A 25,723-nucleotide genomic window follows, 5' to 3' on the forward strand; every position below is an offset into this window, starting at 1 on the left:
TGAAACTACTTTCTAGAAAAACAAGGAACCTTTTTGCTGGTATGATTTGAGAAAGAGAAAGATGAAAAGGTTTGCTAATTGTTGTTTTCTTGTTACTGTTGTTTCCTGGGCTTATTATGTCACTCTGCTTTGGGGCCAAAATGCTGTCTTCTTTCCTTTTTTAAGGGAATGGTTGTGCTTGTGTATTTATAATTTACAGGAGAGAATTGTGTCTGCATTATCTGTTTTTTTTTTAAGGGAAAGAATAATTCTTTTCTTAGATTAGATTTCTTAGATTTTCTTAGATTATCCCACATCTATGAGTACCTTTACCAAAGATTACTAATGGATAATTTTAAACTTACAGCTGATGGCAGAAAAATATAAACAAATAAACACATTTTATTGGTCATCCATCTTATTATAGGGTAACCTTGCGTGGCTTACAGTTAAAACAAAAAGTTAAAATCAGACTTTAAAACCAAGGACACATGGGGAGGGGTGACCTTATATGAACAACTCAAGAAGTTTATAGGTTATTGAGAGTATCAAAAGTCACAATGAAAGCTTATGTTTTATTTACTAGGCAATCCTATACATACCCCCTCAAAAATATTTCTAATAAATACAATGAGAAATATTCTCAGGGAAGTAGGTATCTTCTCTTTTCTCTACTTTGGTGTGATTCAACTATAACAGGAATACAATTCGCATAATTATTTCCTTATACTGACTGGGAAAGAGTTGGTTATAAATTTCAGCATTAATGCTCTTTTCAGATTTATAAGCCTTCATATACACAATGAAGTAGTTACCACAAAAAATTGGACACCTACTAAAAGATACTTCAGAGACTTGTCTTGAGAAAAAAGGGTAAAGCAAGGTGATTTATACTTAAGATAATTTAATTAAGTAACTGGAGTAGACAGAGATACCCCACTACTAAATCTCTATGCTTTGAAAGAGAGAAGAAAAAGCAGAAGTAATGTAGCCTTCTCAAAAGTGCCCCATTTAGCAGATTTTATGTCCAGTATGTCTAGACAGGTTTGACTCAGCTGATTTCAGCAGCTTTGGGAAAAATGAGGAAACTGCCTCCTTAGAGCCATGGAAGAATCAGGCCACTGAAATGGTAATTTCTGGATTCAGGAGAGCAGAAGGAAACATGGTACTGTAGCCTAAGAAGAAAATGGTACTGATACTATTGAAACAACATGGGATAAAGACCAGGAAATAAAGACCAGGAAATGCTAGGCTCTAGAGTAGTCAAAAAATTTCCTGGAAGAAGACAGTGGCAAGCCATTTCTCTACTAAAAAATAAAAAGTGGAAATCTAGAGGAAAAGATATTGGTTGGATTCAGAATTGAGACTTCTTTATGCTATTAGTACGCTAAGAGAATACAACCATACATACCTATTGTCCTGTCAGGACTTAAGAGAGCCATTTTATGTGAGGTATTGTCTGCTATACTCTACGTTGTTAATTGACTTTTGTTGTTTTTACCATTACAGGTAGTCCTCAACTTACAACAGTTCATTTAATAACCAAAGTTAAAATGGCACTGAAAAAAGTGACTTATGACAAATTTTCACACTTACAACCTTTGTAGATCCCCCATGATCATGTGATCAAAATTCAGATGCCTGGCAACTGGTTCATACTTATGACTGTTGCTGTGTCCCAAGGTCATATAAGGTTTTGACAAGCAAAATCAATGGTGAAGCCAGATTCACTTATCAACTGCAGTGATTCACTTAACAACTATGGCAAGAAAGGTTGTAAAATGGGGCAAATTTCACTTAACAAATGTATGACTTAACAACAGAAATTGTGGGCTCAACTGAGGTCATAAATTTAGGACTACCTATATATCACTAGCAAAATTGTTTCCGCGTAATGTCCTATAAGACAATGACTATATAGGGAGACTTCCCTGCACATGTTAACAGACTTAAAGAGCATTATCAGAAAGTTGTAAATAAACAAATGCTGAGAAAATCTATTATCTATTTTTACCACTTACCATTTTTACCACAATTTTAAAATAATGTTATGTACCTCTTGTATTGACCCTGGAAGGAAACTTATTATCTCTTAAAAACACAAACCTCTTACTAGTTTGTGATGATGAAATAAAAACTCACTAGCAATGCAGTTCCTAGCCAGAATTTATATACAGTATTATATTTCAAATATTCCTCAATTTTTAATTTTGTAATTCTGAAATATTAGCCCTAACAATACAGAAGATGAAAAATGTGGTTTCCCTCATAGTAAATACATTAGAGAAATAAAATCTGAATCAAGCACTTTCAATTCTACATGCTTAATCACTATTTTGCCACAACACAACTCTTGCACACAACTCAAAAACATGAATTCTTATTTGGAAAGAGAAAAAAGAAAAGCTAGTTTTGCTAATGATAGTTTTTAAACTATTTGACTATGTGACCCATGTATGTACCTATTTTTAAATATTTAAATATAGCAGTTCTCATATGGGAACTATACTTGATTTATTGAGTGTGGATTTCTCACATAGCAACCAATAAAATGGCATCCAAAATGAAAAAATATCTATATGCACAACAGCCGACAAAACCAAGCAAGATTTAGCTCAGTTTTCAAAATTTGGGGGAGGGGATGATTTGAAATTAATATTGAAAATTACCTAATCTTATTTTTAAATGATCAACAGATATTGATCAGACAATAAATAAAAAATAACTCATTCAAATACCTTCCCTGAAAGAATTCAAGATGAAAAGAATGCAATTTTCATTGTCCTCTACTCATTTTGATACTCTAGTATTGTTTTTAGTTTAATGTGAGTAACATAAAGGAAAGCTGTAGTAAATGTCAATCCCTAAGTAGCTCAGACATTGAGTCTCTTAAAGCAAACTGGGTAAAGAGGAGAAAACCTATGAGAAGAGCGTTACCGGTGTTTGCAACAGGAATGCCTGCTGGGAGACACAATCAAGGTCCAAATTACACAAAGCTGTTTAGGAATTCAATAGCTAGTAGGGGTCCTATTTATAGCAATGTGGGTAGAAAAACATCTTTAAAAAGTACTCAGCTACTTCTTTAGTGCTATCAGACAATCCCATCCATTCACACAATTTCTGAAAGGCATGCCAGTTACAACAGCAGGAATGTCCTAGTAGAACAGAGATTCTCTTATTGTACAGATAACTTACAACCATTCATTAAACAACTATTTGAAATTACAACCGTACTGTAGGGACTTACAACCCCTGCCTAAAATTTTAATCCTTGCAGCACCCTGTGGTCATGTGATCAAAGTTTGGGTGATTAACAATGTGCCCACCCTTACAACTACAGGAGTGTTGCAATCCCCACTCCCCCACTTGGGCCAAGAGACCTTTGCTGGCAAGTTTTACTGGTATATGGAAACTTGCTGTGGACCATAAAGCGTCGGCTGGCGGGCTTCCTACCTCCATTCCCAAGACCCTTCTCCTTCCCACCACAGATGGAAGACCTCAGCTGACTAGGCCCAGTGGCATGCAGACCTTCTCCCTCCCTACCTCCTCCCCCTCCCACACTACCAAGAGGCCTGGCCTTCTTTTTGCCTCACCTTGCCAAATCCATTTTGCCTTTCCCTTTGCCTGCTGCTGCTGACAGGTGTGCCCAACTGATACAAAGCTCAGTTAGAAAGCTAGCAAAAAACAATCTTCCTCAAAGCTAGAGAGGCAATCTTTCTCAAGGCTGTACAGGAAAGTCAGTTCGTGAAGTGGGCTTTGAACGTTGGGTCTTCTAGTATCAAAGTTTTTTCACCTCTGGTCCTGCTTGGTGCACAATGAGGGTCCTTTTGGACTCACGGCTCCTGCTGGAAGAGGAGGTGGTAGCCATGGCAAAGAGGGTCTTTGCACATCTTCAAGTTGTATACCAACTTTTATTATTACCTTTATTGTCAGAGTACATGTGTACAATGAGATTGGCTGACCCTCCCTTCGTGCACCCCCCAACACAACTCACAGTGAGGAAAGAAGCCCCTAACCCAGTCCCAATCTTATTATACTATGTGACCTTGTTGCACAACCAGCCGGCCCCGCAAGTCTATCATACTATGTTGACATGAAGAAGTCATGTCAACATAGTTCAGAAGTCTGACAGCCCATGGGTAGAAACTGTTCTTCAGCCTGTTGGTGCAGCTGGCTATGCTTCTATATCTCCTACCTGAGGGAAAAAAAGAAGAGGAACAGAAAAAGGGAGGCCCGCCCCCCCCCCCCCCCCCTCACTCTTCTAAGGCAGTGAGTCCTAGCGATGTCATCTAGTGCAGGGGTCCCCAACCACCGGGCCGCGGACCAGTACCGGTCCGTGGATCACTTTGTACCGGGCCGCAAAGAATTTTTTTTAAAAAAATGGCGGCTTTCTTCGCCGGTGAATGCTGCTGGGATCAGGGATCAAGGACACAAATGAAAGAAGGGGAGGGAGGAAGCAACCGAAGCCTGTCCTGCTCTCCGGCTCAGCGGCTTCGGTTTCCTCCCGCCTCGTTCCTCTCTCAGTCAGCTCTCTCGCTCCTCCACCAGCCCAGGAAGAAACTGCTTCAAAGAAGCCGGCAGGGTGGCTTTCCTGTCGGCGCAGCTCCCGGCGCCGTTCACCCCACCCCGCCGCCAATCAATCCAGGTTCAATACAGTGCTCCGTTCTACCTGCCTGCCGCTTCGTTTCTGGTTGTTTGGAGCAGCTTCGGCTGAGAATAATAACTATTCGCCTCTTTTCTCAGCCGAAGCTGCTCCAAACAACCAGAAACGAAGGCAGGCAGGCAGAACGGAGCACTGGATTGGGGTGGGCGGGTGTGTGTGTGTGAACGGGCGCTTCGGAGGAGCTGCGCTGACAGGAAAAGCCACCCTGCCGGCTTCTTTGAAGCAGTTTCTTCCTGGGCTAGTGGAGGAGCGAGAGAGCGACTGAGAGAGGAACGAGGCAGACACCTGAGGGATGAGGCTGAGGGAGGCAGGGCCGAGAGGCGGGCTTCTCAGTCGTCCTGCAGGGACTTGTCCTGCAGCCGCGAGACAGCCGCGGGCCGCCGCGCCCAGCGCTCAGTTTTGAAGGCACTCCTCAGCCAGGCGCAGTTCCTGAATCTGCAGCTGAAACCCTCCGTTTTAAATGTCCCAATAGAAGAGAATATCTGTCGCTCAGGGTTGCAATGAGGAGGCATTGGCGCTCCTGAACTTGGTGGTTTGCTGGCAGACGTTATTACCCGACTAGGTAACAACATCAGATGTTACCTAGTCAGGTAATGAAACGCCTGCAAGCAAACCACCAAACTTGATTCCTTCCCCGGTCCTTGAAAAAGTGTTTCTGCGTGAAACTGGTCCCTGGTACAAAAAGGTTGGGGATCACTGATCTAGTGGTATCAGGGAACAACCCACAATGTTTTCTACTGTGCTCAAACTGCGCCCATTCTAGGACCAGCAAACTCTGTTCACTGTACTTGTTATTTCCCATTTGGACTATTGCAATATGCTTCACATGGGCTGCCTTGAGTGCTTGGAAGCTTCTACTGGTACAAAATGCAGCTGCCTGGGTTATAAATGGTGTTGGCTATAGCATTGCTTCAGGGGCTGCATTGGTTGCCAATGTGTTTCTGGGCGCAATTCAATGTGCTCTTTATCACTGTTTAAAGTCTTTTATGTCTTGAGCCAGGTTAGTCTTCTCCAGTTATTTCTACCTGTCTAATCTAATCTGGCAAGATGGGCATTCTTCAGGTCCCATTGGCCAGTGAATATTGGCTGATAGGGACCAAGATACATGCCTTCTGTCATAGTCCTTGCCATCTGGAACAGTCTCCCTCCAGAGATTAGGATGGTCCCAACCCTGATAGCCTTTTCAAAGGAATTCAAGACTTGTCTATGTACCCAGGCCTGAGGTCCCCAGTGTGTGAAGGGCCCAATTTCCTAATTTATGTTGACACTGATGGATTATAATATCTATTGGCTGCTAATTGAATTTAATTCCTCTTTTGTATTGTCTAAATTGTCTTTATGATTGTATGCTGCCCAGTGTTACTGGTTAGAGGTAGATGGCTATACAAATTGAATTAATTAATTAATTCATTAGTTAATTAAAGCTCTTCTCCTGTAACCGTAAAGGCTGATTTTCAAATGCATCCAACTTTATTTGCAGTCATCTGACCTCCACATCCTTCTTTGGTAAATACAGTACATGTACAGCTATAGTAATACAGCTATGCCAACATTCAGGAATTATTACTTACCCTAGGACATTGTTTAACTATAAAGCTCTGCTAACCCCTATACTCATAAGTAATCCTAGCTTTGCTTCTGCATAATGCATACGAAACCATACTCCTTACCCAGAGTCTGGATAAAAGGTTTTTTTACCTTCTGAACAAAGAAAAATTTCAAGTGTAATTGTTATCTGACTTTAGCTGGCTCTTGCTTACTCTGTATATTTGGTACATAAGCCTGAAAAGGTTAGAAACTTTGGATAAAATCATTAATAAATAAATCATTCTGGATGTTTCACCAGCAGAGGTCAAAGGTAACGGTCCTGCAATGAATCTATTTTGTCTCAAAGCAGCAGTACCAACATATTTTACATATGGCTGTTTTCATCATAAACCGGAAAAGGCTTTTCTAGAAATGCTGCAGGATGAGTCATAAACTGCAAGGCAGTAAAGCATTTCACAGTTGATAACTTGATACAGAGTGATTAATTCAGGCTTTGTTTTCTATTGGATCCCATTTATTAGACCTCATGCTTTCCAATGTAAAAAGTACAGACACTCTAGAATGTAGATAAAACCTGTCGTAAATTATGTGCATTTCCACATATCCTCTACCTTAGGTACACAAAGTAGCTGTAATCACATTTAAACAAAAGTTAGGTAATGTCGTGTGGCAAGATTGACTTTCTCTGACACATTCTTATGTTGTTGTTTTTTAAAAAAACAGATCTGTGGCATGTTTAACAACAAACATTATAAATAAGTTTAAATACATTATTAATTGAATGGATTAAATTTTTGTGCGAGACAGTTAGGTTTGCTCTTGAAGCTTACATTTAAATCACTTAGACATCTGATTAAAACTATATTCTATCAAATGCTCTGCAAGATCTCTTCTGTGCAAATATTTATTTCTAGCTTATTTAGTATTTTAAAAGAAATCCTTGCCATTGACAATGAGCTCCATTTGTAATTCTAAGTCTATTTTTGTTCATCTAAGAAGTAGATTTTGTTAAAGAAGATTTTGAGTTTATATCAGATACCTGGTAGCCTAAAATTGGGACAGGAAGTATCAACAAGTCACTGCTTCACTATGAAGCAGGCAGCTGCATCTGTGCTTTTCTTTAACTCAAAATGAAGTACCGGGATCGAAACCTGAAACTTTCTCTCTCCCATATATATAAGTAAAAAGAAAAATCCACTGACAGATCTGAGCAGTCTTCATGAGTTATTTGAAAGCATAGCTTCACAAATCTAAACATAAGGACAACTATAATAAGAGGGGAAATCCAACCAACACATTATAATCCCAACTAAGAAAAGATGCTATGTAACAACAACAACATATGTCTTGGCAGCAGCAACCTTGTCAGCAAGACCTGGTAAAGTAGCAACTGGAGGGGATCAAGAGGCCAACATGACATGATTGCAAGAAAGGAGATGATCTGAAATATAAATTGCACTGAAAGGCAATGACAAAGATAAATTCCTATCACCCAATTCTAGAGTTCTGTGGGGTTGTAGAGTGGGGTGTCGGCAAAATAAGTTTTTAAAAAAGTCAAGATGGCAGCTACACCAATACAATCAAAGCTCTCCTTAGCTTGAGAGAACTGTCCTGGACAATCAGTGACCAAACTGCAGCGCTCTCCTGGCACAGGAAGCATGTGTTTCTTTCTAGAAGAACTTACAGAGTTTCTGGGATGGCCATGTTTGGTATAAATTCTATAATCCTGCCTAGCCATCTCTGGTAATATATGTTAGGAATACTAGGATGAGAAAAACAAAGCAAAGAATTAGGACTGGTTTCACATCTGGCTGAGTTCAGCTGAAACTTAGTTCTATGGTAACATTTTGGAAAAAAAACTTTTTAGCAACTTTATTTTTCTTGTATCACAAGCATCTAATCACTTAAATTGTTCAAAATCCATACTTTTTGCAAGTAAGATATAAAACCACTGAAATCAAGTGATCATATCTTTCAGAATTATATTTTTGTTTACCTAACATTTCACTTTTAAAAGTGTTCATTGGTAATTGTACGCTTATCAGAGTGTTGCCAAAACAGTTTTTAAGTTTCAGAATGACCTATTAGTCATAAAATCACCCTAACTTGAGTTTATGGTTTTCAAGATAAATATAAGTATCTTTCATCAAAAAGGGGCACCCTCATTGTGTATTTGGAAAAAGGGAGGAAATAAGATAATTTCATAGGTTGTAGCATTTTAACTAAGTTTTCCCCTCAAAGTTTGTCCATATATTTCTTATCAAATTACAAAACTGAAAAATCTAACATTGTTCTAAATGTTTTCTAATATGACTGTGAAAAAGCTTTTTATTAGCAATGTTAGAGGGAAAATATAAAATAATTATACTATGTTGCCTATTAAATTTATAAAGATAATTTTGATGTTCATGTTACAGAGATATAAACTTTTCTCGGGGTGGACAACATAAGTCATGAAACACCTTGTTTTCGAAAATGCCCATGTGTTCTACAATGGCATTATTTGGAAACTAATGGAAAATAACAGTTCAATTAAAGTACATTTTGGTCTATTGGGAAGAGCAAAAACAGCAGACAGAAAAAATGAGCACGCCTCCTTCCATGTAAGACTCTTCCCTAGTCTATTAGGTTAGCCAGGGAAAGCTCAGTTAGAAGAACATGTCAGGAAACTAATAGTGTTTTTCTCTACTTGAATTTCAATGGTTAGATTGACCTGTAAAATTTAGAGTAGTAACTAGATGATTGTATAAGAAGCATACATCAAATTTCATAAGCAGCATTCAACACCAAACATTCAAAATGTCTGTATTTTGCAGTATAGACTATATTATTATGCTTCTTCTCTTTCTTATTGTGTTGCAATGATGATGATGCAAATTATTTGATTTTTGTCAGCTGCAATTCTGTACTCATTATTTCTACTCTTGAATTATCTGAACTGAATTTGTAATTAAATATACTGGCCTGTTCCATATAATAAAAATGTTGACATATACTATTGCAACCAAATTGTAAGAAATGTCGAGGAAATTCTTAGATGTTTTGGTCTGAATTAAGAGGACTGGCAATGAAGTTATGTCTTAACACAGGGACATACACATTTTAAAGCAGGCATTTCCTACCTGCTGGTGCCCAGATATTTCTGACTGTAATTCCCATGATCTTCACTAGCATGATTGTTCATCTAGGGATGAAAGTGGTTGACTGTAATGTATCTGGAGAATATCTGTTGACAGAATGCTGTTTTAGGAATTCTGCCCCAAAGGAAAAGAACCAAGCACCATCTGCAGCAAACTGCAATGGTAATAAAATGATTAACACAGCACACCATAATGATATCATAAAACATATGCCATCCTTACATCCTTGCACTCAATATCCGATGCTTGTAAGTAAGTTGTGGCACTTATGTAATGATGTCATTGTGCATGTTTCATAATTCCCTCCCCCCCATACCCATACTTATGGCATTCATTTCCAGCTACTTCTATGACTAGCGGAAACACAGATAATGAAAATCAGATTGGCTATTATTAGTTGGCAGGAAAAAGATGTTAGGTAAAAAGCTGTCCTGATTAATAAGTGCTGTTTCAGATGTACTAAATCATTCCCAAGTTTCCAATATATAAACTTTTCCACTGTGCTATTTCACTAAGATTCTCACAACAGTACTAAAATTATGCTTTATATAATAGACAAATATACAAATAGAATTTTTTCTTACTTACATTTAATTCACACATCAGACCCAGAATATCTTGCTGCCATTTACGCCAAGAAATTTAACAACTCACACAAGATTTAAGATTTCAGCTTAATTATCACACAATTTCATGTCTGTTTTGGAGAAGTACATTCCTTACACTATATTTAACAAGGAATTATTTTGCAGCTGCAATCATCAAACTAAAGAGAGTTGTTTGCATAACTAGGAAAATCTTTGGCTGTTTCTATGATGTAGTATGTGGAAGAATGCAAATCATTTTATGCTGGCTCTTATGATATTCAGAAAATGTAATTAAAAAGGATCACATTTACCCCTCCTCTTCTTCCAATTTTTAAAAACAATACTACCAATATCATTGAATTGTGAAATCTGATAGAATGAATCAACTTCTCATGTGACATTTTCAGATCTGTGTGACACTTCTAAGCAGGACTGCACTACAAATGTATTTATCTGATGGCTTCCCTTTTGTAATACAATTCATCGTACAAGCCTTGTATTGCAGGAAAAGTGATCTAAACTAAGTTCTTTTAGGTTACAGCAGTTAACACAGAGAGGGACGCACATAATAGTCAACAGTGCACAGAGAGAGATGCACAGAACAGTATAGAATAGTTCTAAGAAATGGTTATATCTGAAACATAACATCAAAATGCAGACTCTCAAAGCAGACCAGCAGAACAACTTTGCAAGTGTGGTGTATGCCTTTTAATTGCCTAAGAAGATATAATACCTCACACTGGGAGACTGATTACAGTGGAGTTTCCTTCCCCACTAACCTGTTTCCTAGCTAAGAGCAAACATGCAATAATACAAGTCGACCTATTTTTTCACCACCCCCTCCTCTTCCGTTCTTTGTGGGCCCAAAAAGTGGGTTTATGACTGTTACAGCACTGAGGTTTTAAATGTCACGCTAGTCTTTTCTAAAATTGGCTTGTTCCCGGCGACTGAAGGAAATCAGCAAGGCGACTACGATGTAAATGGGGGCGAGGCGAACGGGCACTCACCGAGTTCAAGGGCCTGGTTGTACTTCTCCAAAGCGGCCGCCAGATCCTGCTTCTCCCGCAAGGCATCCCCTTCGGCGCACAGCCGGCGCGCTCTGTTCTCGGCCGGGAACCATTTCTCCAGCAAACTGCCCAGCACCACGTTGACGCGGAGGCCGGCGGGGGCTTGGCCGGCCGCGCTGGGGGCCGCGGAAGAGGCACAGGCGGAGACGGGACGCCGGGCAACGCAGCGGACACACTGCTCGCCGCCGCTCCTGGCGCAACGCTTGCAGTGGGTGTGCCCGCAGTGCAGAGTCACCGGCTCGTGGAGGAGACGCAGGCACGAAGGGCAGCAAAGAGGCTCCGGAGGGCGGCAGCAAGCGGGGTCCCCCAGCGGGTCAGCCGCCTCGGGGGCGCCGCCGCTCCCAGGGCCCTGCCAGGGAGGCAGCCGCAGCTCCTTGTCGCGGACGAGGAGGGCGAAACTCTCGGTCAGCTCGCGTAACTCCTCGGGACGCAAGCGGGCCAATCTAGCGGCGACGCTGTACGAGTCCAACGCTTCGGCCATGCGCCCCGCGCGGGCCAGCGCATCCCCGTGGCGGAGGCACAGGCCCCGCTCGGGCTGCGGCAGCTCAGCCAGCTGCGAGCTCAGGATTTCGGCCGCCAGCGCGAACTGCCCGCCTCGGAAAGCCTCCTCGGCCACTTGCAGCATCTCCGGGCAGGGACCTCCGCCCGACAGGGCCTGGGGATGGTGGGGATACTGTTGCGCCGGCTGCCCGGCGGCCGGCCCCAGCTCCATTGTCGCCGCCAAGAAGCCAAGTGGGTGTGGCGGTGGCGGCGGCGGCGGGGTGCTGCGGCTGCTATGGCTCCATGCTCGAACTCAGGCTCCGCGAAGGCAGGCGGCGCGGGGAATCGTCCCAGCGTAGCCTTCCATCGCCCCCGGCCCAGCCCGGCTTCTGACCCTCGCGCTAGAGGGCCGGGCGACTCAGGAGCGCCGCCAGCCCTGCTTCGGGCGGTCCCCGGCGGTGGAGACGGCAGCGGGGTCAGGGGGAGGAGAATCGGACGGCGCGCGCTCCCTCCCTGGAGCCACCCGAGCGGGCTACCGCGACTATTTCTGGGCTCGGGCGCTTATGCAACTCCGAGCCGTTGTATAACTCATCCTCCCCGGCGGAGGGCAGCACCGCCCTCCTGAGCCCGCCCAGTCTCCAGCCTGGTGAGCAGGGCGCACATGGCCGCCGCAGCGCACGTGCGTGGCCGGAGAGAGGTCGGCCCGCCGTCCGGAGGCTTCCTGAAAAGGAAGCGCAGGTAACCCAATGGCTCCTTTCTGGCCGGCCTTCCTGTTCCTTCACCCGTAGGGCGGCTCAGGGTGATCTTTCGCCGAGTTGGGTAGATGACATCTATTTAGAAAGAGCTCCACGGGGCGGTCTCAGTTACCCAGTGCTTTTAGAACTTCCTTTTCAACCATTGGGTGTAAATCTGGCGTATTTTGATAGACACGTTTTATGTAGCTTGCTTTTTCTTTTTCTTTTTTTCAGAAAACACGGGTATTAGCGGCGAACTTGTTCCGCCTTCTTTTGCAAACGTCCGAGGGAAGCGAAAGCAACTTTCGCAGCAACGTTATCAGGCACAGCGGGCTACCTGCTGTCTGTTTTTCGGATCGGAGCGGGGTCCGTTCAATTTTCATAAAAAGTGAACCTAATGAAGGATGAAATCCTCCCTCCCGAACCATTCAACATGCTGGCTTACTTCTAATCTAGATTACTTTCTAGCAGTAATCTGAACAAAAGATGACCATTTGTGAGAGCTCACACAATGTGTTAAGTACATCACTGTGGCCTGGTTTGCTTGAATCATAAATCATAGCATGCAAATACACTGACTTCACTAAAGTCAAGATATTCTAATTTATTAACTTAATGCCTAATTTTTTTGCTTTTTTCAAAAGAATGGCTTGCATTGTATTCACAGAGAAAGACTACATAAGTATTCTATCATTCTTATGCAAGAACTTATTGCCCCCCTCAGTATCAAAACGATATTTGATTTTTTAATATTTGTTATAAACATTAGTGTTGAATAGTAGCTTCCAAAATGAGACATGATGCTTGCATTGATCAAGATGCAAGGTTATCAATGTAATCCTCCCACTTTTTTCATGTATTTTCTTACAATGTAAATTGACTAGGCTGAGATAGTTAAACTTGATGCATTTGACAAGTATGATTAATAATCTGGAATAATGAAAGTGGTAGTGTAAAACAGAGGACCTAGCATGCTTACCTCTGCCGGACAGAAAAATTCATCAGCTTCAGGGAAATGTTTTTATGATTATACATATCAATTCAAGTTCTTACATAGTACCGACAGAATTTGAGCAGTGTGAGCCTCTGCTTATAGTTTGAATGAATCTCTTATAATAATCAGAAATTGTGATCCCATTGAGAAACACATTTTAACTAGGTTAGAATTCCTGGGAAACTGGAAGAGGGCTTTTTTTGACTCCATTTGCACACTTTTTAAATGTTGTAATGCGGGGTTTTCCAATCTTGGAAACTTTTTAAGATACCTGAAGTTCAACATGGAAAATTCCCCAGCCAGCATGGCTCACTGGAGAATGCTGTTAAATTTAAAGTCCCCAAGTCCTTGGTAAAAGACAAATTGCTTTTGGCAAAGTTCCCTGCACAGATGCAATCACAATTTCATCCATCTTTGTTTTAAATACAGAGCACTTTCTTATCTAGAATGTGAATTTGCATTGAAAAGTGATCTTCAGATTGTTTTTAATAAACAATGTATTTTATCATTTATCCACTCAAACATTTTCACCAAGGCACAAAGAATTTCATTGTGAAACTAATAAAATTGAGCTTTAGGTACATTTAGCAATACAGTTCTCAAGACATAATAAAAAAGTTATCCAGACTTTCTAAGATAGATAAAGAATAAATTCATGTGTTTCACATTAACAGTTAATTGATTCAAATATGCAGTCATTTCCAACCATTTATGATCGTATTTTTCGGACTAAAAGACGCACCGGGTCATAAGATGCACCTAAGTTTAGAGGAGGAAAACAAGAAAAAAATAGTTTTTTGCCTCCACACGTCCCGTTTTTGCCCTCCCCAGCATCTACAAGCACTCCTCAGGCTAAAAACAGGCCCATTTTTGGCCTTCTGAGGCCTCCATGCATCCCGTTTTTAGCCTGCAAAGTGCTTCTGGATGTCGGGGGCAGCAAAAATGGGACGTGCGGAGGGTTTGAGAGGCCAAAAACAGGCCTGTATTCATTCTATAAGACGCACAGACATTTCCACCCACTTTTGGTGGCGGTGGGGAGTGTGTCTTACAGTCTGAAAAATATGGTATATTATTGCTGTTAAATTACATTTGACCTGTACAACCATATATATTTATTCACAACTTTGGACGATGAAGATACCTGGCAAAACATCTCTGGGACCGGAATTTTTCATATATTATCAGTACTACCAAATTAATTTTGTATTATAATTAATTTAATAGACAACTGCCTAATTGGTTAGAATGGTTAGACAATTCTGTTTTAATAAGAATTGTTTATTGGAGACATCTAGTGGTGAATCCAAATAATAAATACAGGACTGTAGTTTTTAGACTAAAATGTGGAAACATAGTTTTAATCTGAGTTGGAACAAAAACATATAATGGAATAATGGAAGCTCTTCATATATTTTATTGCAGTAGCTATACTGCAGCATCAAAATCTAGAATGGTATTAATTTTGTGTTATGGTGGATACTAAAATGTGATATTGCTTGGATTATTTGTCTTATCAAAAGCTGACTACTGTATTCTCTGCTAAAGTAAGCTTTGAACCAGGGACTTTGAACTATAGTGCATGCACCTGTCCATTCCGGTCCATTGAAATTCCATTTTAGATATTCTTTCTTATATCTTCCATTCATGATTTTATTTTGAGGAGGGAAGGTTTATTTGTTTGACAATGCAATTTAATACAGCATCACAGTCATCTGTTCTCAAGACCTGTTTTTTGATATTTTAATATTTAGGTTGCTTTGTGGGTAATCCCTTCTACAGTTCAGTGAACCATACTTAAGACGCTTAGGTAAGTGGGCTCCTACCTAACCAGCAGTTTGTGAGGGAATATGAGGAGACTGCAAAGAGCCATATGATTGACTTGATTTGATGATCCTATGAATTGATCATATGATGGACAATTTGACAACACTGATATAGAGACCTGTGAAGAGACAGATATTTATGACAATTGCTATTTTCCAAGGTCATGTTATTTATAACCTTTTGCGACCTTCTGACAAGCAAAGTCAATGGGGAAGCCAGATTCATTTAACAACTGGGTTACTAATTTATCAACTGCAATGATTCACTTAACTGGTAACAAACTTCATAAAATGGGGCAAAACCCACTTAACAAATATCTCACTTAACAACAAATTTTGGGCTCAGTTCTGATCATAAGTCAAGGACTACCTATATTTTACTTTGCTGTGAGAATGCTTTTCACTGCACCCAAGACAACAGAATTGCACTGGCCATGATATACTGAAATTTCATTTAATGTTTTTTTTACTGATTCTACCTTCCACCCAGGGGTGATATTCTACTGGTTCAGCCCAACCGGTAGCTCCAAGGATCATCTGTGAGCGAACTAGTTAACTCTGACAGTCAGCTGCTGGACCCGCCCACCCCGGCTCTATACTGACCTTTGTTTCCTGGTTTTAAAGCTCAGTTGCTTTGCACGGCACAACGGATTGCCGAACATCAGCTGTTTAACAGACAGGGAGAGTGCAGGATTGCAAGAGAAGGTCAGTAGGAAACCCTTTGCACACGTGCGCGCAGCAAGCCACACCCACCAAACTGGTGGTAAAAAAATTAGAATCCCACCACTGCTTCCACCATCTGTTATTGGAATGGTTGCACATTTTCTTTATTGAAAAGGCAACTGAGAAAGTTCTAGGTGTGCAAGGAGTGCTGGTCTGGGCATTAATTTCCTCAACAACTTTTTATTTTTTCAAAACATCTCATCAAATAGTCTTCTGAGCCCTAAATAACCCCCACTGCCATTTTAAAAAAGGCTGTACTTCATTCAGTGTAAGGCTGTAGAAAACAGCAACAAATTAAGATACTTTGATAGTATTTCTCAGGAGACTAAGAAGAACAAGATGTATCCTCCCCACTAACCTTTACTATGTGCATATTTTATTTGAAATTTCCATTACATCAATACTTTTGAAGTAGTTCATTCATGTCCTTCATGACACTTTTATTAAATGTGATACGTAACCCTAAGCCAAACAAATGAACCATTTAACAGTGAAAACATGGGCTTTTGAATTCAGGTCATTAGAAAGATAGTGGATAGTTGAAGTTGGGCAGGCAGTTTTGCTTCTGTGCTTGGAATTGAATTTTAATTACCTGTCATGTTTCTTGCATCACGAATGCAAAACAGTGGCAACATGCATTGTTGATCTGCCTTCCCAAATGGCTTAGGCAACACCTGTCTTCCTGAAGCCGAATAGCTGTGTGGGCATCTAGTTGGAAGATGCTGCACTTATGACTAAATTGCTTGTTTGTCTCTTAAGTGACTTGTTTGCCTACTCTGCAAAAGTAAACACGTTGTAATTAGTCAACAAGTAATGCAATCCCAGGACACTCCTACAGGTAGCAAATCACTGTGAATCCAAAATGTTGTTTTTTTAATAAATGGAATGAAGTACTTTTCCCTTTTTTGATTTACATGTTGGGTTGCAGTAGTGATTTTTTAAATTTAATATATTTTAGCTCAAAATATGAACCATGAAGTATTGACTTTTAACATTCAGCATAATTTGAAGACAAATATCACAACAGTGTAAGTTTCACTTGCTTCAAGAGAAGGCAAGGTTTTTTTTTAATCGACCAAGAGTTACTGGTATTTGAAATGGAGAGCTGATGGTAAAAAACCACAAGGATCAAGGGTCAGAAAAGAGACCCTTGAAAAGAGAATTTGTTCAATTTGGAGTTATTTTTAGCATTACTGTGTTCAAGACTTAACACACTTATTATATTTAGTTTTCTGTATATAATTAATGAGTAATCATGCCATTATGGCTATTTTATGTACTTTTTGAATAACCCAGAAGTGGCGGGCAACCAACAGCTGCCCATCTCTGATTTACCAGGTGATGATAGAGCCATAAGGGCGAACCTATGGCATGCGTGCCAGACGTGGCATGCAGAGCCACTTCTGCTGGCACATGAGAAGTCGCCCGGAAGAGCCCCACTGTGCATGAGTGCATGCTGCCCACCCGACAACTGGTTGTCGGGTATCTCGTGTGCATGCACAGGGGCAGGAGACGTGCACACATGCACAGACGCATGGGAGGTGCGGAGGGGTCTCGCATGTGCAGAGATGGTGCATGGGGGGTTACATGCATATGTGCATGGAGCATGGGGGGCACATGCATTGCCTTCTGGGTGCTGGCACATGAGCGCACGCACAATTTTCGGCACAGGAGCCCAAAAAGGTTAGCCACCACTGTGATAGATGACAACAGAGACCACTTTTAGTTGATAATGACTAGAATGCGTACTGGGCAAAAATTGCTAAGAAACATCTAGTTATGGGGACTATGAAGTAAATGCTTATAAATTATAGCCAAACCTGTTTGCCTTGTGAGAGCATACATAGATGTGATATCAATGATTTTTATTGGAAAGGTAATTTTTAATAAGACCGGAGGGGCCCACTGAGAAAGCAATATTTCACTTGGAGCTTCTCTTCCCACACAAAAATATGTGAGAAGTACATTTGTAAAGAGAGCAGGAGTTCCTTAGATTCCGATGTAGCTGTCTTTATGAAAACAGAAAATATTTCAATATAAGTGGATAATTTAGTTTGGTTTTGTTGTTAGTAGCTGAATATCAGAAATTGCTTCAAGTAATTGAGAGCTATCTATTTATAATGGAATCTACCCTAATCGCCCTCTGGTTATCACTGTGGCCAAAATGACAGTATTGTCACTGTGCTGCATCCTTTTCTGAGAACAAAGAAGAGACTTCCTGTAAATTACAATATACTTAAGGATGTCTGAGTCAGCTACAATTGCTACAGTTCTGAAGCTAACAATTATAATGCATTAATGTTGTGTGCCTTAAGGCTAGTCTACTTGTTAAAATATAGGGTACCTTCCCATAGGCAAAGCTAGGCAGGTGTGACAAGATAGGCAAGCAGGGTGGAGAAATAGGGCAGAAGACAGAATAACAAAACAAGAAGGTGCCAGACTTTTGCTATTATGAAATCAATAATTCCATTTTGGGAAACCAAAGTCATGAAATAGATTGTACCAGATTCCACACTGTATTACATAAAGTAAAGATAGTACCAGGGGTGGGATTCTACCAGTTCGCACCTATTCGCTAGAACCGGTTGTTAAGCAGTTCAGAGAACCGGCTGTTAGAAGAAATTACTGGCCTAATCCTGTAAGGAAGGCAGGAAGGAAACATTCTGGTGTTGCTTACAGAAACTGCCTCTCTGTTAACCCTTATTACATTCTTGGCAGGACTAGACTTCCTGTCTCAGGAACTTCTCTGGAGTTTTTTTCCCCTCCTTTGCTGGTACTTTGCTTGCGTGGAGTGACCATTCAAAGTTACAATGGCACTGAAAAAGTGACTTAAGATCATTTTTCACACTACAACTGTTGCAGCATCCCCACAGTCTTGAGAGGCCAGGCGAGGAGATGCGTGCCTTGATGTGAGGGATATTGAGTTGGCCACGCCCAGCCAATAACATGCCCACCAAGCCATGTCCACCCAGTCACATGACCACCAAGTCACGCCCATCACCTAAGCCACGCCCACAGAACTGGTTGTTAAAAAATTTGAATCCCACCCCTGGATAGTATTTAAAGCCTAAAATTCTATGTTTAGCTGTCTAGTCTGTATGTCATACCAGTAGAAAGAGGTAATGAAAGAGGCAGTTTTGCAGAGTAAGAAAAAGTCAATGACAAGTAGTCTTGGGAAATCTGATTCATTTAAATGGGACAGAAAAAGTCATGAAATCAACTGTTCATATTTAAAATTGAGTGTTAAATTCACTTAATAACAATCTTAATTAGCAACAAAAATTTTGGTCCCAATTATGATAAGTTGAAGATTATCTATAACCGTGATGGCAAACCTATGGCACGCGTGTCACAAGTGGCATGTTGAGCTATTTGTGCCGGCACGCAAGCCGCAGGCAAACTTACCTCACTGTGCATGTGCGTGCCTCACAGCGCATGTGCGTGCCTCACAGCAGATTTTCAGCTGGCTTGAGGCCTTTTTCAGCCTCCCAGGCTTGAGGAAAGCCTCTGCAACCTGAAAAATAGGCCTGTTTCGTCACTTCCTGTATTTCCAGAAATACCGGAAATGACAAAATGGGCCTAATTTTTCAGGCTGCAGAGGCTTTCCTCAAGCCTGGGAGGCTGAAAAAGGCTTTAAACAGGCTGAAAATCAGCTGAGAGGCACAGTGCAGGTAAGGGGTGTGGGGCAGTGGTGAGATTCAATTTTTTTTTACTATCGGTTCTGTGGGTGTGGCTTGGTGGGCGTAGCAGGGGAAGGATACTGTAAAATCTGCAGTCAGAGGTAGTATTTGCCGGTTCTCCAATCTACTCAAAATTTCCAGTTTCTCCAGAACTGGTCAGAACCTGCTGTATAGCACCTCTTGGGCGGGGGATTGCATGCGCATGCGCATGGGGAATGGAGGGCACACACATTCCCTTCTGGGTGCTGGCACACGAGCGCACATGCCCAAGTGCGCGCACAGTTTTTGGCATAGGAGCCCAAAAAGGTTAGCCTATAATGAGGTCCAACAGTTCTTACCAAATGCGCAGTTCTGCATGGTACCAGTATTCCCTGGTTGAATTTATCTTTGTTATGTTGCAATCAACTTTGCAAGGATCTCAAAAATACTTGGCTCCTAGGGTATATTGTATGTCAGTTGCTGATTCTACTTTTGATCACCCATGGCAGCAGGATTGGCATAATTAAATGACATAAGAAGTGCTATCAAAGGCAATAGGCCCAGAACTCTGGAATTGGGATGATATTACTTGTGCTCCTGTTCCACCAATATCTGTCATAATTTAACTAAACAAGTTTGCTCATCTATAAAAGGATTAACTTTTAAATTAATTAGAATTAGAATTCTTTATTGGCCAAGTGTGATTGGACACACAAGGAATTTGTCTTGGTGCAAATGCTTTCAGTATACATAAAAGAAAAGATACATTCATCAATAGTCAAGAATCATAAGGTACAACACTTAATTAATAGTCATAGGGTACAATAAGCAATCAAATCATACTAGGAAACAGTCAATATAAATCGTAAGGATACAAGCAACAAAGTTACAGTCATACAGTCACAAGTGGGAGGGGGTGGGTGATAAATATTCAGTTTATCTTGGAGTAGTCATTTCATTTTGCTTAGATAATTTTAACCTGTGAGAACTAGCATAGCTTCCATTTGTGTTTACCCTGTAGATAGAAGCATGACTCATATATACTGAAGAATTGTTTTTTCTTAATATGATGCTGTCATTTAGAATTTCTTTTCACTTCCTTAAAGCCAAAACGTGATCTCTTGCTCACACGCTGCTGTTCAGTTTGGAAGGCTAATTTGGATTCGACTCACAGCAATTTCACTTGTCGAAGATATCCATCAGATGCAGCAGTTAATTTTGGTGATTCGTCAACATATATAGCATTGGGCAATTGTCCAATGATGCATTCTAACTGGCAGTGTGCTATAGGCAAAAACAGATTGATTTTTCCTATCCCTGCTGATTTGAAGGAACACTTCTTCAGCTACTAACTGCCTTATATACCATTCTATGAGAAATAAACAGACAAAGGAGGCTAATTAAAGTATTTTTGGCTATACTCATCATTTTGCAATTCTTCAGAAATGTCAAGAAAATTGTTTCTTGTATTGCCCATTAGAGTTAGATTTGGTTAACATCCATATAATCCAGTGATTTTCAATATACAGAATACTGTTTTAAAATACTTTACTGTAGTTAATAATTCAAACAGAAAAATATTTTCCATGATGAACACTAGACTTTTTATTTGTACACTACTCAGAGTCCCTCTGTATCTAAATCTGATAAGTAAACACACTACTTTTTTAGCTTTCTAAAAAATATATTAGTACCAAACTTACAATAGCAGAGATTAATTTTGCTACTCGCTTCAACTTATTACAAAGATGTGTTTAAAGAAATATCATATGGGTTTAAAAGCTATGGATCTTGGGCCAGCAAGCTATGGATCTTCCTTCCTGAATTTCACTTCAGTTGATCAGCTGTTGAGAAGAATGCCTTTACCTTCAGTGGAACTTTTAAGGAAGATCATGTATATGTTATAGAGAAGGATCTCAAAGTTCCTAGTTTGATAATATTCAGGTCTAGCTGGTATTATATCTCCTGGTTTGTTTTTTACTTTTGGGATTTGGGGATCTAAATTCTGTGCTATTACACATTGTTCTTATTCCTACTTTGGGCTCTTGAGATTGGTAGTGTTATAATCTACATGCCATAAATTTGCAATTGGCATTTCAGAGCATTCTAGACAAAAATGTTGCCATGAGGATTGGGTCTGGTATTATCAAGTGGTATTGTAGTGAGTTCTACTTTTATCAAGGGACTGAAAAAATATTTACATCGTACACATAACAGTATGAAGTGGCATTATTAATACAAAAAGACAGTTAAGGGGAGAAAAATGATTGAAAAAGAGTCTTGAGACTGGAATCTGGAAGGTTTCTGCTAAATGTTATGTGTTCAGGATAAACAGATACCCTGTATTTTCTTTTGAAGAAAGAACAAATAAGACTAGTGGAATAATCCTAATTCTTTTAGGTTCAGCTTGTGCCTCTAGGAAATATGTATCTTTAAATGTTGCGGCTACCTCATAGCTAGGAAAACAATATTTGGGCAAAATGGGAGATAATTGTTCCTTACAGTTCTCATCTCTCCGGGGGGGGGGGGGTAGTGTACTACCATCTACTGCCTTTCTACCGGCATTTGCATATCTTCATATTTCTCCTCCTCTTTTCTCATGTTTAATGGACTTTCTGTCAATAGCTTTCTCTTGTTTTCCATTTCTGCAGTAATCCTCTTATAGGCAACCTTACCCACAGCTTCTCATTTCAATATTCTACCATTTTTTCATACCTTCCATTAGCATAATTCTGGAAACTTCTGTTGCATTCCATAGCACTCTTTTTATTGTGTTTCCAGCAGTTTCCACATCATCTTTAACATTCTTTTTTTCATTCATTCTCTTGGGAGTATCTTGTACTTTGTCACATAAGACATAATTTCTCTTCTTGTAGTCTACTTTTTTCACTTTTTCTTTTCCCCGAAGTCCTACTTTTGACACTACTCAGTCTTTCTCTCAGAACTTACTCATCCTTGTATTGATCAGCGCTTTCCTGTTTCCTCATAACAGATCAACAAGCTTTTAGATTTATGCTGTCGTTAAATAAATGGACGTGCTTAAAGTTCATATTTGAAACAGACCTTCAACAAATGTGATATTTTACAAAGTCATTATTCATTCTTGAATCTCTAAATGATCAAGACTTTTTTAAAAAATCTTCCATTAATTCTCATCCAATCGTTCATATCATTTAACAAAATATTTTTTTTCCTCTGAACCACGTTCATTTAGAATACGGACAGTGTTACTCCAAACCCATCCCTAATTCTTCCTTTATCACTATTCACTGGATTATAACATGCAGCAGATAGATTCCTATTTTTGTATACGACAACAACTGAGATGACACATTGTTCTTTCTGACGTAAATGTTAGCCTTTTCATTTAAAATTAATTTTACAATTTCAGTTCCTAGCATTTACTCATTAACTCCACAAGATCAGATCACCTTCAAGCAGATATTTATCTGATGCTTTACCTTTAGTAATACAATTCATCACAGAAGCCTGTGTTTAAGGTTCCACAAATATTGTTTTCCCTTGCCCAGCATGATGAGTTTGAGACTTTGACATAACATTTGTATCAGTATAATAAAGTTGTAAATTGAATTATCGGTTTTAGTGGTGTTTGTGTCACAGAGTATTGTCTGTTGACAGTAAGGAAAAAAATGGTCAATCATTTTGAGCAGTATTCCATAAGCAAAACTAAAGTCCCATTTAACTTCAGCTAGCATGGTAGCACATGCTAATTAGAATCTCTAACATAACACAAATACTAGTCGAAGTACAAAACGCCAAATCCATCTGCAAAATTTATTTTTAAAAATGTAGCATCCTTAGATTGTTAAAATAACTTAGTAAGCAAATCCATAAAACAACTCTCAATGGGTTTATATTTTATGAGCTGACATGCAGATTGTAGTCGAGTTATGATTGTAATGAAGCCTGCCCATTGTGCAAGTGGTCATGGCCATTAAGCAAGATGACCTCATTTAATGATCCCCATTAGTGGTGGAATTCAAATTTTCTGTGGGCGTAGCAGGAGAAGGATACTGTAAAATCTCCAGTCAGAGGTGGTATTTGCCGGTTCTCCGAAGTACTCAAAATTTCTACCGGTCAGAACTGGTCAGAACCTGCTGAATACCACCTTTGATCCCCACCCTCTTGCTCTCCCTGATGCACCAATTAAACAAATGCATGGGTTTTTAAGCAGAACACAGGGCGCCTAAGGAGTGCCTGCTCCAAACCTTCCAAGGCTTCAGCCAGGGGTGGGATTCCAATTTTTTAACAACCGGTTCTGTGGGCATGGCTTAGTTGGTGGATGTGGCTTGGTGGTCATGTGACTGGGTGGACATGGCTTGGTGGGCATGTTATTGGCTGTGCATGGCCAACTCAATATCCCTCACATCGAGGCACGCATCTCCTTGCCTGACCTCTCAAGACTGTGGGGATGTTGCAACAGTCGTAAATGTGAAAAATGATCTTAAAGTCACTTTTTCAGTGCCATCGTAACTTTGAATGGTCACTCCACACAAGCAAACTACCAGCAAAGGAGGGGGGAAAAACTCCAGAGAAGTTCCTGAGACAGGAAGTCTAGTCCTGCCAAGAATGTAATAAGGGTTAACGGAGAGGCAGTTTCTGTAAGCAACACCAGAATGTTTCCTTCCTGCCTTCCTTACAGGATTAGGCCAGTAATTTCTTCTAACAATCGGTTCTCCGAACTGCTTAGAATGCTAACAACTGGTTCTAGCGAATAGGTGCGAACTGGTAGAATCCCACCCCTGGCTTCAGCCACCCTGAGGCATCCCATGCTCCACTTCTCTCTCCTTGAGGTCCTTGTAGTCCTTCTCAGCCAGTGACCTAGGGGAGATTGGCTGGAGCTTAAACCTTCCAGTGACAAAAAAGAGATCAGGCCATCTAAAGCTTGCAAGCCTCCTGGTTTTCTTCCCATTCAGGGACTTGCAGGTCTTTGCCTGCTCCAGCACTTAACAGCACCCAACGTACATTTCTATTTTTTGCAGCTTCTTAGAGAAGTGCCTGGCCCAATACAAGATCAGCTTTCTTACATCCTTTTGGCAGATCAGATGTTATTCTCCTGAGCCTGTAGGGGGCTCCCTTTTTGAAGAGGCTCCACAAACTTCACAAAGGGAGCCTCCTTAAAAAAATGAGCCATGTCCAGGATTCCGAAAATAGCACTTGTTTTAGAATAGCCTGAATTGCAAACTCCAGCTGGCCTGATCTTCTTAGTCACTGGGAAGGAACAAAGTGAGAAGCTTTCAAGATCCAGCTGATTCACATGTACTAGTCTGCCTGATCTTTGGATGGATGAGTGGATGCAGAGACCCAGAGTGGGGGGCTGCAGAGTCCTTGAAGTCAGTCATAAGGGCAGATGACAGGTTGCTGAAGCAGCCATAACTTTGAAACTGAGTCATAAGTAGCTTTTGGGGGTCTGTGTCATAATTTGAAATAATGGCTAAATAATAAGCCAAGGGCAACCTGTATAGCATAATCCTATATAGCAAGGGTGTCAAACTCAAGGCCCGTAAACCAGATCCGTCCCATAAGTGTTTAGATATGGGGGCCACCCTGGAAACAGCAAAGGACCAGTCTGCAGTGCAGTCTGCCTGTGAAAATGGAGCTCGTGCATGGCCCTCCTGAGCTCTGTTTTTGCCGGCAGAGACACCGTGGGCCAGTCCTTCGCTGTTTCCAGGGCAGCCCCAAGGGCCAGAGCTAAGCACCCCCAGGCTGGATCCAGCCTGCGGGCCTTGAGTTTGACACCCCTGCTATAGAATGAGCAAGCTCTGATTTTCTAAAATTTACTGAATTTAGTTTCCAGCAACCTCAAAAACGTGGCACTTTTGGGGGACTTTTGGTGAGCTACATTTGAAGTGTCATGTATTGCCCATTGGTTTAGTATTAATATGTAGATTGCAAAGAAATTCAGTGGCTATGAATCAGCTATTAGGGTTTTTTAACCATAAAGTTATTTAGGACACCTGTTCCAACCCTAATTGGTCCAACCTATTAAATCACCTAGGAAAAAACTACTACTTCCCACTGGGAACTAGAGAGAGTTGAAACAAGGAGGTGCTGCTTTTCAGTAATCCCTGTAATCTTCTAGAACATTTTCCCTGTAGATATCAGATAGGTTATATCCCAGAGTCCCTTTTTTAAGATTTTGATGGAGCTGCTCCAGAGAACATTTTAAGCTGTTTGAAACCATACTTTTCTTCTTTTTAAAAAGTTTGCTTAATCTTCATTTTAAATTAGTTTCTAAGTATTGATGGATGAATTCATTGTAGCGGGATACAAATATAATAAAAATAATAATAAAATAGAACATA

At 40.5% G+C, this 25,723-nt stretch overlaps 1 protein-coding gene and 1 long non-coding RNA gene across 4 annotated transcripts in view; one reads left to right on the forward strand and one right to left on the reverse strand.

Moving 5' to 3' along the window:
- Nucleotides 1–11,942, reverse strand: part of LONRF2 (LON peptidase N-terminal domain and ring finger 2) — a 34,112-nt gene extending 22,170 nt beyond the window's left edge. The window contains exon 1 of the mRNA XM_026666791.2: nt 10,925–11,942. Within this exon, the coding sequence (XP_026522576.2) occupies nt 10,925–11,696 (772 nt within the window). The 5' untranslated portion in view covers nt 11,697–11,942. The remainder of the gene's footprint in view (nt 1–10,924) is intronic.
- Nucleotides 11,933–25,723, forward strand: part of LOC148130551 (uncharacterized) — a 31,834-nt gene continuing 18,043 nt past the window's right edge. The window contains exons 1-2 of one of the 3 annotated variants that reach the window (XR_015749878.1): nt 11,933–12,202; nt 12,433–13,863. This is a non-coding gene — a long non-coding RNA (uncharacterized LOC148130551). Of the gene's footprint in view, nt 12,284–12,432; nt 13,864–25,723 lie in introns of those variants that run through there. The other 2 variants (XR_015749879.1, XR_015749877.1) reach the window with 2 other exon arrangements.

The sequence above is a fragment of the Notechis scutatus genome, chromosome 5, assembly GCF_049901735.1.
Source record: "Notechis scutatus isolate UNSWTSFEM ecotype Mainland chromosome 5, rNotScu1.2, whole genome shotgun sequence".
NCBI classification, from domain to species: domain Eukaryota; kingdom Metazoa; phylum Chordata; class Lepidosauria; order Squamata; family Elapidae; genus Notechis; species Notechis scutatus.